At 40.5% G+C, this 12,846-nt stretch overlaps 1 protein-coding gene across 1 annotated transcript in view; it reads right to left on the bottom strand.

Moving 5' to 3' along the window:
- The window catches only part of prex1 (phosphatidylinositol-3,4,5-trisphosphate-dependent Rac exchange factor 1), an 80,006-nt gene that overhangs the window by 39,292 nt on the left and 27,868 nt on the right, over positions 1–12,846 (bottom strand). Inside the window, exons 7-10 of the mRNA XM_084552553.1 lie at positions 9,630–9,763; positions 8,880–8,995; positions 6,945–7,094; positions 3,667–3,814 (exon numbers count right to left, since the gene is read on the bottom strand). Of these exons, the coding sequence (XP_084408679.1) occupies positions 3,667–3,814; positions 6,945–7,094; positions 8,880–8,995; positions 9,630–9,763 (548 nt within the window). The remainder of the gene's footprint in view (positions 1–3,666; positions 3,815–6,944; positions 7,095–8,879; positions 8,996–9,629; positions 9,764–12,846) is intronic.

Genomic DNA, 12,846 nt, shown 5'->3' with positions numbered 1-12,846 from the left:
GGATCACACTGTCTTTTACATCAGGTGGATGGCCGGGTGTGTGTGCGTCTCATCTGGGGAACATCTGGCAGGATACAAGTAATACTTGCTCTGCAACCGAGTATTGCACCAAGTGTACTTGGTCTGCAACAATGGTCAGCAATTGGTACATATCAAAGTAACATCTACATAAATGCCAGGACCCTGGTTATCTAGAAGAACATTACATCGTAATATGATCATCAATGTTACTCACTTCACCAAGTGGTTTTAATGTTGTGGTTTAATTAGCAAAACTAATGTGAAGATGCAAATTTCTTCCACCAGACTATTTGCAACTGCAACAGGCGTAGCTAAAGCTTGTCTGCATTAATACATGTAATCAGACCACAGGCACAGAAAAGAGTTTATCTTTTCCTAGAAAAACCCCTCATATCTACACGAATACATGTGTTAACCATCCAAATTTAAGCACTTCTGCTCTACCCGCTTGTCTTCACACCCAGTGTGGACTGAACAAATGTTTGAAGGAGAAAATTACATTCTCCCCGTCTTCGCTTTTCACACTGCTGAATGAAATCACTTCCCCAGATAATGATGTACAGAGAGTTGCAGAGAGCTGGAGCGTGTTTGCATGTGTGTGAGTAAGTACATTCATTGTAAGATTGAACACGCCAGCTTGGGAATAATTCTGAAGCATGTGTGTGAGAAATCTATCCTTGCCTGTGAATTTGCAATCAAGCTGTCCTGCAGGGAATCTAGTATAAAATAGGTGTATGGGTATGACTGAACAGCACATGTAAATGTCGAGTGTGCAATGTATTCAGGTGTGTGCTTGTCTGTGAATGAAGTCAGTCCACAAGATGCTATGATGTTAGTGTGTCAGATCATGTAGAACCGTGGACAACCTAAGCCATGTGCCACTGCTCCGTTTTGCCTGAGTGAAGTACAAAATAATTATTTTTGCATTATTAATACCATTCTTTATTGTGGCCAATCAGATGCATGCTCTACCTTGAATACATGAACAGTCTCAAAGGCTTTTAAAAACATTTTCTGGAATGAGAACCCCTTTCCATTGCTGCAATATGCCTGATTGTGTGTGTTAATTGTCTCTCTTTATGTTCATGTCTGAGCCAGTGGCTGTTAATTGACATTGACAAGGGACTAGAGTGAATGTGAGGGGATGATGGGTGTGTGTGTGTGTGTCAGTGTTACGTAAGAGTTGGGTTAATTTTGGACCACAGAGTTGTAATGGGAATTAATATGATGTGCAGGAATAGTGAATAGAGAGGAAGAGTGAGACTCACACAGAGACGTGGAAGACAAGTATAATGAATTTGTGGGAATATCAGCAGATGATGTGCTAAGCTTTTGCAAATTTCTCTGACTGAATCTGGAGCAAGTTTATTAAAATTAGCAGTACTGTCTTTGGATTAGTTTGCAGAAGTATTTTTGATACTCTCATGCTAGTTTATAAAATGAAAATAGCCTCACACCCTTTTTAAGTGGACCTCTCTTCTACTAGGTTTTTGTAGACAATTGCATTGTCCCATTCCATGCTGCCTGCTATAATTGTATAGTCTGGACTTTATACTAGCTGTCAAAGTGCACTGCTTTTCTAGTACGCCAAAATAAGTCCACACACTTTTCCAATTAAAGCAATCAGAAAATGATTTAACGTGGGTGGTATTATACATCAAACAGAAACTATGCCACTGCATAAATTAAGCTTCACCAAGAGAAACCAAAATGTTTTTTCCAAACATCTATTTCTTTTTGTTTTCTTGGATCTTTCTGGATGCATGTCACCAACACCCGGACATTCATCTTACTTTGTTCCAGCTCCATTTGCTTTGTGCATTGCATTGTGAGAACATTGTGGCATTCTGAATTTGATTACTTAATTTTTGCCACTGTGAGAACACTACACACTCCAAACCTGCTTATGCTATGTTCACAAAGTCATTCACGTTGTTACGTCGTGATCTGTTAAACATGATATAAATTAACTGAAACAAACGCATATGATTGTTTGAGTCCACTGTGTCACTGGAGCAAAGAAAAAAGTTGAGGCCAGTGCAGCGTTAATTTGTTGTGCGTCTTGCTCGTTACGCAATGACATGTGTCCAGATTCATGTGACTGACTTCCGCTGCCAGTTGCTTTTTCAGAGGTGGTCTGAACACACCATTAGAATTAACATGTAGTAACAAAAATGACACACTGGTAATGTGTTTTCCCCACATAGAAGGAAAGAAAATACATTGAGTACCAAAAGGTAGTAGGACATAAGCAAACCAAGTAATGGAGGTTAGTTGAGACTTAACTGTATCTCTTAACCGTATCCCTAGCCTGAGATTTTGTCTTAACGTGAAAAAGTATGGACAAAACAATACAAATGTATGAGGATATAAGATACTATCATTTTAAAATCCATTCATGATGACTGGCAAGCAAGGGCACAGGCAAAAATTATCCAGTAAGATAATATAAAGGTTTTCAGCACAGGCCATTTTCCACTTTGGATGGCAGACAATAGATGGAATTTAGCTATCAAGAAAACAGGGTGCTATCAAACCAACAGTCAGCATCTCTGTTTAATGCAATAAGCACTCAAACTGAGCCTGTTGCTAATTTAATCAGAAAGACAAATGCGGAGCTAATGCAGGTTGCACTCATCGGCAGGAAATGACTGAGTGATAAAGAGGAGAAAGTGGGAGATGATAGAATGCTAAATCAGAGAGAGTGGAAAATGCAGACACACTAGTCTGTCATATCAGTAATAAATGAAAAAGTGACTAAAAAGGATTGTCAAAAAAAGGAATCTGAAGAAGTTCCATAACTGACTTTGACGCAGAACTTAAACCGTTAAGTATAGTGAAAAGATAAAAACATTGCTTTAATATGTGAAGAGTAACAATAGCATGAGGTCTGACTGATGAAAGTCTGAAAGATGATAGCTGACAGCACACACATTTTCCCTGAATGTAATTCCCAGAATGTCTCAAGATCCAGACAGCCATGTGAGCGACATGGTGCAGGAAGAAGAAAACACCCAGACAAGGGATTCATATGACGTCACTGAGATGAAACTTGTCTCCAGCATTACATTTTTGAGCAGCTTATTAAATACATGTTTTGGTAGCATGGCTGGCATGATTGTAGTCAACACAATGTTGTCACCCACTACCTCAAGAAATTATTTTTACAGGAGTGCTGCATTTAATGATCAGTAATAGACAGAGAGGCCACATTGGCAGTGTTGCAGACATTAATGGTTGCTCCCTGGTTTCTCTTTACTACACCAGGCATCAGTACCCATTGTAGGTTTATTTTCAACTTCCCAGACAGAAAGGGGAATTGCCTGTTGAGCTGACTCAGTTAAAGGTCCTCTGCTAATGAAAGTCCTAGCGTGTCAGTTTGTGCTAGATGATATCAGAGTGTGGGGAGAAACTTGGCCCTTCCTATAGAGAGGAGACTGTGAGGGGGGCCTCATTACGAACTAGAGGATGTAGGGATAAAACTGTTTAGGCACTTTGCCAGGACTTGCAGAGACTGGATACCAGCTCTTTTGAAAGCCTGCTGATCTTACGTAACAACAATTTGTAAGGATCTCCATGTGAACAGGGTAACACTGCAGTCACATTCCTGGAAGAAAACAGTCACTTAGTGGGCAAGAAACTCACTTTCCCATGAAGCACTTGGGCACAATGCTGAGCTTCCTTCGCCTATCCTTAATCAGGTGCCGACTCTTGGTCATCATCATGTGGTAGAGCTTCTCCCCCTTCTCCGCAATCATCACATAAGCATCCCGTTCCATTCCCAGTTTGAGACCTATAAACAAAAGAGAAAAACAAGATAGATGCAAGAGGATTTGTCACATTGGTTAGAGTGAGAGTTCATAAAAAATGTGGAAATGAATTACCAACCAAAACCTCAGCCAAGAATAATAATTACAGCAGAAATTGCTTTCCAGCTATCTACAGTATATGTACTGAAGCCAAAAAGGCAAGTCATGGTGCAGTTACAAGAGACAAATGGGCCTTTGCCTGGACAGCCTGGTTGTGTTCTGGTATTGTGCAGATGGAATATAGCCAAGAATAGTGCATGGCGGCTCGGGTCTGCCAAAACTTCTGAAACAATCCAAGATGTTAATCTCTTCTAGACTGAGTTGTTTCTGGAGTAAATGGAGTTCAGCGAGAGCAACATGATCTTCATATTGTTTCTGTGTCGTTGTGTTACCCATTTTTGTCCACTGTAAAGCAGAAGATGCGAGGGCCCACTGAGTATACGCTTTGAGCTGCTTCACTCAATTGTGGGGTTTGATGAACTTCTGAAATGCACTGTGAGACTGTCTGACTCGGGCAACTCAGCTATGCTGCGACAAAGTACTGACTTACACAAGCAGCAATGTGATTGATAAAGTAATATCACATACTTGTGACACCGGGAAAAACACAATAGACGAAAAGTTAACAGACCCCGTGATACACTTAAAGTTACCCCTTTATTTGTGCATAAAGAAATGCAAAATAAATAGACAAGGCTTTTCTGAGATATCGCATTCACAAGAATAGAGGCTGGATAGCATAAAAGAGAAGCATATAAATATTCAGTGATGGGGGCAGCAACAGGAGTAATCTTAAAATTGCATATGCTTTCAAATCAAAAGACAATATATTTATATGAAGCAAGAAAGCAACAACATATAATGATTGATATCATTATATTTTTGAATGGACCTATGCAAGGTGCAGAGTAAACTATGCAATGACACTGAGAACTAAACACTTTGAAACTCATAGTGAAATTTAAACCATGTGAAGGCTGAAAGGTGAGTGATGGTGTGAAAGTGTGACCAAATGAATAGGAGGGGGGGGGGTGTGGCAAACAATGTAAAACTTTTCACAGATTATTCAACCAATCCAATTCTTCTTTAAAGTCTTTGGGGATCTCCACTGGCAGCCTGTGATGGAGGTGGGGTTATATTACATTTGGCAGCAGCTGAAGTAGACTTAAACAATGAGTGTCATTGAACAACAGACAGTGCCTGTCCAGCAGAGAGCCCCCATAGCTTCTAGTCCAGCTGTCAGAGTTTGTCTTATGCTACTCCTCGTCTTCCTGCGCTCACTGGCACGAGATAAAACCTTATCACACTATCTGGCCCAAGCATTTTCCTTACATTACTTTCAACTTCCATTAAAACTGTGATAAGACACAACACCTCCAGCAGCCAGTTGTTAAACAATGAGAGCCTTTTGGAATGGGTGACAAGAGCCACATGTTCAGCAAAAGGAAAATGTGCAGCAATACATGGTCACAATAAGGTGTATCAGGGAAAGTAATAATGCATACAGGGCGAGAAGTGAAAAGAATCATTTCCAAGATTTATTACAGAAAAGTGTTGTGTCTAGACGGTAGTAAAGAGGCTGAGAGTAAAGTAAGCACATTGAAAGTAGAGTATACTGTAGAGAGGGTAGTAGAAGGGGAGCGAGTGGGGAAATTAGGCACTGTGACTGATCTGGCATCTGTTCGCCTCAGGTCGATTTCCGCCGGGTTGAAACTCAACACCACAAGCTGCAGCGCACTCCTTCGTACTCATCTGTATTCTGAAACCCTTTCATCACAGAATAGATCCTGACAACATCAAACTCTTCTGCCAATACTTTCATTTTCAAATCTTTTTTTTTTTTTGTTTTTCAAATGTCAACAATAGTCCCCAGCTAGTCCACAACTTTTAAACATACAGCTGAATCATGTTCCAGTAAGTTTGGAGATCTGATTTGGATTTTTAATCATCAATGCTATCAGGTGGCTTGATTGTGTACCAACACCCCAAATCTGGTCAAAGCCTTTCACACCATCAAATGCACAGACCATAACGAAGACAGATGGCTAGTGCTGAACAGGTGGGGGCACGTTTTGAGACAAAAGAGGAAAGTCACAGGTTAAAAGGAAAACAAGTTAAGGGGCAACAGGAATATCAGTTTACATCCCTAATCTGAAATTGGTTGAAGTGGGGCTGGGGCTTCCGCTTACTATTAATGAATGGAGTATATTTTTCAGTGGACTTCAGTGTGTGACACGTGATATGTTTTTGATTCCCTGCACGTCAATTTAAATATAATTCCACAACAATTAATACATGCTCCTTGAGTAAGTGACTACAAAGCTGCTGAATTCTATGTAAGACGCTAAGAAGCTTATTTTTATGACTGCGCTTCCCTTCTGTTTGACATGGGAATCCTTTTCTGTTTTAATCATTGGACCAAGTTACTGCTTCCAGCAATGAGACATTTTAAATGTAACATTTGCTACCCAACAAATGCTTTAATTGGAGAAAAATTTCTGCAGCACAGATTTAGTGAATGTGAAAAACATTCACAGGCAAACCACAACTATCATGTCACCTAAGCCTCTATTTTATAAACAAAGGAAGGCAGCTTGTTCAAGGTGGGATGTTGCTGTAGGGCATAGGCTCTGTAACCAGGCCATAAGTACATCCACAATCATTACTGTTTGCCAGCTAAAGTGGCTTGATAGTTTGTGAATCTAAGGTGACACCAACATGTAGGGCAACATACAAGAACAACAGCTGAAGCGTCCAGCTGCACAGATTATTAGTGCCCGGAAAATGTGTGACACCTAGACAGAGGCATTCAAGTATTGGCTGTACTGTTTACACTGACAAGTCTGAACTCTAGGAGGTATAGCTCAACACAGAAACACACAGACATATGAGGGAATAATTAGCTGCAATCAAAGTAGAGAAGGCATTATAAGGTTACCATTGATATTTTTAATCCCATCTCTGCTAATGTTCATTTAAAATGTCTGCTTGAAAAGTAACTAATAAAGGCAGAAAAGGAAAGAAGAACCTGACCTCATGACATCCCTAAAAACCTCTACAGTAAATGGAAATTGTTCTGCGTTTCTTCCTTAAGTGAACTGAAGTGTTACTTACTCTCTCTCTGTTCTCGTTCCCTTAAGATGGCATCCAGCCACTTCTGCTTGTCTTCTGCATTTTTGGCCATGCAGACAAACCACTTGTTTTTAGCTGTGTTGTGGATCTTCCAGCCATTAGTCACCGTGTAGTTGTTGCTGTGATAATCCGCTATAAGGCAAAAGAATAAAATTAATTTTAAAAGGTGGAGGTCATCAATTAAAGACATTAAAGACATTCAGATTCCGATTAAGGTGATTTATCTTGAGTACTTTTAGCCTTAGCTGTAGCTTACACTGGAATGGCCATCAGCCTTTAGGCATATACAAAACAAATGATTTCATTAAAATAAAATGCATAACTACAAGTTTTTCTCAGGCCTTTTTGCTTTGCCATGTTTTCACTTTGAGAATAGAAGACAAAAAACACATGCTATATAAACACTGACCTTGGTGGTAAGTAAAGGAAGAATACAAGAAGTAATGAATGTAATTTAATCATGCTTTTAGACGGTGAATAAGCTGACATTAAAGTAATCTCTAAACAGAATTTATGGCCCGGGGAATGATTAACAAGGCTGTTAAAAAGATAAACACGATGCAACGTGGGAGCAGTAGTAGACCACCTTTTCACTGACTCAACAAAATCCCTCCTTGTGTCCCTTTCTAATTTTATCATCCATTTAGCTGCAGGTGAGCAGCTTCTGAATAATGAATGTCCACTGGTAATGGGCTGCATTAGTCTCACGCTCAAAGGTCGTATAAATAGATGTGATACTTCAGGCCCCACAGGGAGCAGCTCCTGCTGTCCTGGGAGAACAGGGAAGCGTGTTGAGACTGTTGTATATAGTGTACTTACTGGGTTGAGTCTTCTTTCAGCAACTCAGATGGGGAAGATGGGTATTAGTAAGCTTGTTAAGTGCAAGCTGAAATCTGGCCTCACAGATGTGTCAGTGAATATGAGGCCATGTTTAATTTTTGCCAAGGCAGCATCTAACTCTAGTTATGTGACATATGCTGTTGTATATACTTTATGGATTCTCTAGTATAAGTTAATATTTTTCCATTTAGTCTACAGGTTTTCTGTAGACACTCCCATATTTGATACCTTCTACGCTTTGTAATCTGATAACATGCATTCTGAGAGTTCACATATGTATGCAATGTGGGACCCCTTAGTTCTGAGAATGTTTTTCTTTGTGGTTTCCCCTTCAGCAGCCTAAATGTGACAGCCAACATGCACAGAAGAAGGGTCATGTGAGTTTGCAAAATATTCTGCCCACACAGAAGAGAGGGAGAAAAAAAAAAAAAAGAGGAAACATGTGAGAGAGAGAGGAAGACCAAGTGTTTCTACACCAGCGGACAATGCGCACCGAGCCCAGCAAAGAGCCTCGCGAAAAAATAAACCGCAACAGCAAAACAAGCCGAGTGTCGCTACAAGCCCATAGATCAGTGGTTTATCGTTGCTACAATAGCTCAACTTGAACGAGAGCATATCAAGTTTATCACATAGCTCGGGGCAGGATTTTCGCACTTCAGATTTGTATCAGCACCTTAACCCATTACTGAATAGCTGACATCAAAAGGTGGTATGTGAGGTAGCAAGCTACATCCTGTTTGAAACTCAGTGCGAGCATGACACTCCACCCAAACAGTCAACAAGTACCTGATTCATATCCAACCAACAGCTTCTAAAAGCCACGGTTTCGTGATCTGAGATATGAAATGAACAGTGAACGCTGTATACAAACTGAAAGTATTATTATTGCTGTTGCACAATTTAATCTATCGAGCTATCAAAGTTAGTAAATCAAGCGAATGAGTTACACAGTATTACGTCAGCGACAATCAGAGCTCCATGAGAAATGGTTAAACAAATTCCCTGGGTGAAGCAGAAAGTTGAATGAATGGACATATAGACAGTTTCCAAAGGTAACATTGCTGGGCAAACACAAACCTGTTCCATCTTCCACATTTTCCACCTCCATCACCTCTGTGTTGATTCGGCCTCTGAAGACATAGAGAGGCCCGTTGATAGACTTGGTCCTCTTGGTAGACTTCTTTCCAGAAACCCTATGAAAAGGGACAACACTGCGGTTACAGGGAAGCAGGGAAAAACATCCGCTGATGCCAGTGAAGAAAAGAACATGTGTTCTTCATTCATACATACAGAGTGCAGGCATGGGATCAGCAGACACATGTAGGTGTTTTTGTTTTGCTTGCATACTAATTATGTGTCTACAGTACACTCAAAGAAATGAGGCCATTTGCTCTAATTTCCCATGTCTGGCTTCCTTTCACTAGTCAGTTAATAAAATACACTCACTTGCCAGTTCATTAGATACATTAGTGAAAACTAATACATTCTAATATAACACTCCCCCTTCATGATCAGTTTATACTGAAAGAGAAAGGTGTCAGAAAGGTGGTAATTGAACTGTTTGGTCATTTTAGAGGATGTTGTTTGTGGTGCTGTTAAATTGGATTGTCTGTGATTGACAAAAATTAGGTTGTCAAAATAATAGAAACATGTTTTGGAACAACACAATATAATTCCACAATACTACAGTCTCCAAAATGAACACACAATGGAATCAACAGCTCTCAGTTATTTTAAACAAATGCTGAAGACAAGATTAAGTGCAGGACTGTTTTATTAGAATGCATTCATTTTACTTTATGGTTGTCCACATATGGCATGTCTCACCTGGACTTCCTCTTACAGTAAACCAAAAGGTTATCGAACAGGAAGAAAACACGTTCCTGGATGTTGCCTGCTGAGATTTTGAGGAGATTTCCATGAAGCAGGAGCTCTGTGCAGATATCTGTCAGGTTTGTTCCCTGAAGAAAAAAAAAAAGTTTGATAATTATTCGATTTGCGATCATGTGCAGCAGCCATGGTTTATTTTAGTTGAGCAAGGCATGGAATGTCTCTTCGCACTGTGACAACAACAACTCTGCATTCATGCAGTGGGGATAGCAGTAGGGTTAACCCATACACAATAGCCACAGGTACGTGTTCATAACCAGGCAAATAACACATCTGTATGTACAAAGAAGTAAAAGATGAGTCATTACACAGACTGCAGGTTAAGGTGCTTAAGCCTTTTCTCTGTAGTGAAACCTGACCAAATGCCTCTATTATTCTAATTTAAAAAAATTGTGTGATAAAAGCAAAGTCAGGTGTTTCTCTGCACTCTTCTACCTTCACAGGGTGTGATCAGGTCTTACATTAAAACGGTTTCTTGGCCGCAGCACGTTGAGACTGAAACACCCAGTTCTCTTTATGAAACAGCGCAAAGGCCGGTGACACAAACGACTTTCATAGTCATCACTAGAGACTGCTACAAACTGTTTCTAACAGTTGAACATTATGTTGTGTTCATGAATTACTTGAATTGTATTTAATCAAAGCTGTTTCTTAGTACTTGCTTATTTTAATGTTATTTAGGTAACATTATTTTTAGAATATCATTTTCATTTATTTATTTTTTTTTCACATGATCAACAACGGAACAGAAACTGAACATGTTCACATGTTTGTACCCGATCTGTGAATGACAGACAAAACCACTTCCTCATGTCAAACCTAAAACCATCTAGGATGTATTTAAGGATTTAACCTGGATAACTTTCTAGAGTCCAAGAGCGGGCATGTGTAAACACACTGTAAGAACCAAAGCTGTCAAAACAAGGCAACAGAGAAATAAAATAATGACGTTAAAAGACAACTCATTACTCATTGTTAAACGGATCATTCCCCTCCAATCATGTGGAACTAAGTACACCCATGTGTGGACTTAAGGCAACCGCCCCTTTAACTTGCAGAATACCCATCATCCCCCGCCACACTGCCACAGATCAGATTTGGACTTCATTGTTGTCTTTGATGTTTGACACGGGTCCAACAGAGACGTGTGGAAACCCCCATGGTCAGCCACACCCAGTCTCAGGCATCCATAATTGACTCTCTTGAGTATATCTTCATGATGGATGTTCATTGCTCGAAGGTTCATGGAGAGAAAAGTGATTCTTTTCTTAATGTGCATACCTACTGGGCAGGGAGAGGGGATTAGGTTTCAGACAATCAATTAAATCTCATGTAAACTGCACTAAACTAAGGTAGGGGTGGGAATAAGTATGTGGTATGCTTGTTCCTTCAGACATGCATCCTTGTCCTGCAGTATGTGTCTGCAGACACGTCTACAGTTATGGATATGTAATGCACGTTCACGGGTATACAAAGTATACAAAGTATACAAGTCCACAAAATTGTGTATATGTGTATTTGCACATGCACAGTGTATCCGAGCAGGAGTAATGTGTCTGGGCCTGATTCGGCACTACCAGCGGCCTCCTCCATTAAGGCTGGAGGTGATTAGCCTTTGAGAGTGGCTGGAGAGAGGAAAGAGGAGCGAGACTAATGCTGTTAGGTTGAAGGCTCAATGGGAGGCAGGGTTGGAGGAAAGTGCCTTTCCAAGCTTTCAGAGGAAGAGAATGGAGTAAAATCTGAAAAATTACAGTCTGTTTGAAGCTTTCTCCTGAGTCAATCAGAAATGCACTACAGTTAAATTACAGTTGGAATTGTAGCAATGTATGCTGTCAGTCCAAAAATTGACCTCATCACAATCTGAAAGTGGTGCTACTAGCTATTAGGGTTACCTAAAATATTTATTTCCATCACCTATTTACAATTACATCAATCAGCATCAAACAACATTAAAGTCACTGACAGGAGAAGTAAATAACATTGACCATCTTGCAGGATGCAGCCTGACACAGGCACACACACAAAAACGCTTTAGGAACAACTCAAAAAACATGAAGAACAGCACAAGGTGTTGACCTGGCCTCCAAATTCCCTAGATCCCAAACTGATCAAGTATCTGTGGGATGATCCACAGAGGCCCCTCCCCTCAACCCATAGGACCCAAAGGCCCCCACTAACAAGATTCTGTTGCCAGACACCACAGGACACCCTCAGAAGGCCCATGTCCATTTTCTGATGAGTCACAACTGTTTTGGAGGCACAAGGGAGACCTACACAATATTAGGAAGGTGGTCATAATGTTATGCCTGATCAGTGTCATTGTGTAATTAAGTGTAATTAAGATAAGTGTAATTTTGTGAGGAAAATCTCAGAAAATTGTTGAATATTGTTAGGTTCTAATTAAATATCATGGAAGAGTCTAAGATGCCAAAGTAACGACTACACTTTAATCTAAAGATAGTCAGGCCTACTTGCTGTAAGAAAAACCTGTTATGTACCCAAGTTAAATAACTTTAAATTTCTTGTTATGGAGGACAGTCATTAGAGTCAAATGGAGACTTTTTTCTGAGGGTTGAGGGAGAGTGGGGTTTATCTTGGCAAGTAGATAGTGGGATGTCCCTGTGGGGCCCACTCTATGGTTCCATCCTTCGGTTTCTTCTCCCTCCCCCTTCAAAGATCTCACCATGTAAACCTCCCAGTACATGTGAGACTGGAGCTACTGGAGCTCTGCTTCTTAGGTCCCTTCTGACTTGGCCGTAAGCCCGTTGGCATCCCTCTCGGCACCCTGTGTGGGTGGATTGTCCCATTGGTGCCCATTAAGACAAGGCCTCTGTTGTGGTGGGTGAGGGAGGCGTGAAAAATGCACTGGACCCTTCGCTCGGCTCCCAAGCCCTGTCCGTGGCCCCTGTGCTCAGAGCAGTGATTTGGTTGCAATAGAGCTTAACTGTTAAGATACATGGGGACTGTGGTTGTTGAGGTCTTCCTGAAACAATCCCAGCTGATTTCATTGTGATTAGGTTTCTTTTTTCTGTTGTGTTCTGCTTATGTTGCATTTCAGGATGCTCTAATAAAGATTTCCGTCCTGTACTTCTCTCTGCTTGAATTTTTACCATCTGAATGTCATAGTACTAAAATCAGTTTCCTTGACTGTCTC

The sequence above is a fragment of the Chelon labrosus genome (genome assembly GCF_963514085.1).
Source record: "Chelon labrosus genome assembly, chromosome: 10".
In the NCBI taxonomy this organism is placed as follows: domain Eukaryota; kingdom Metazoa; phylum Chordata; class Actinopteri; order Mugiliformes; family Mugilidae; genus Chelon; species Chelon labrosus.
This window is presented reverse-complemented; position numbering and strand designations above follow the sequence as displayed.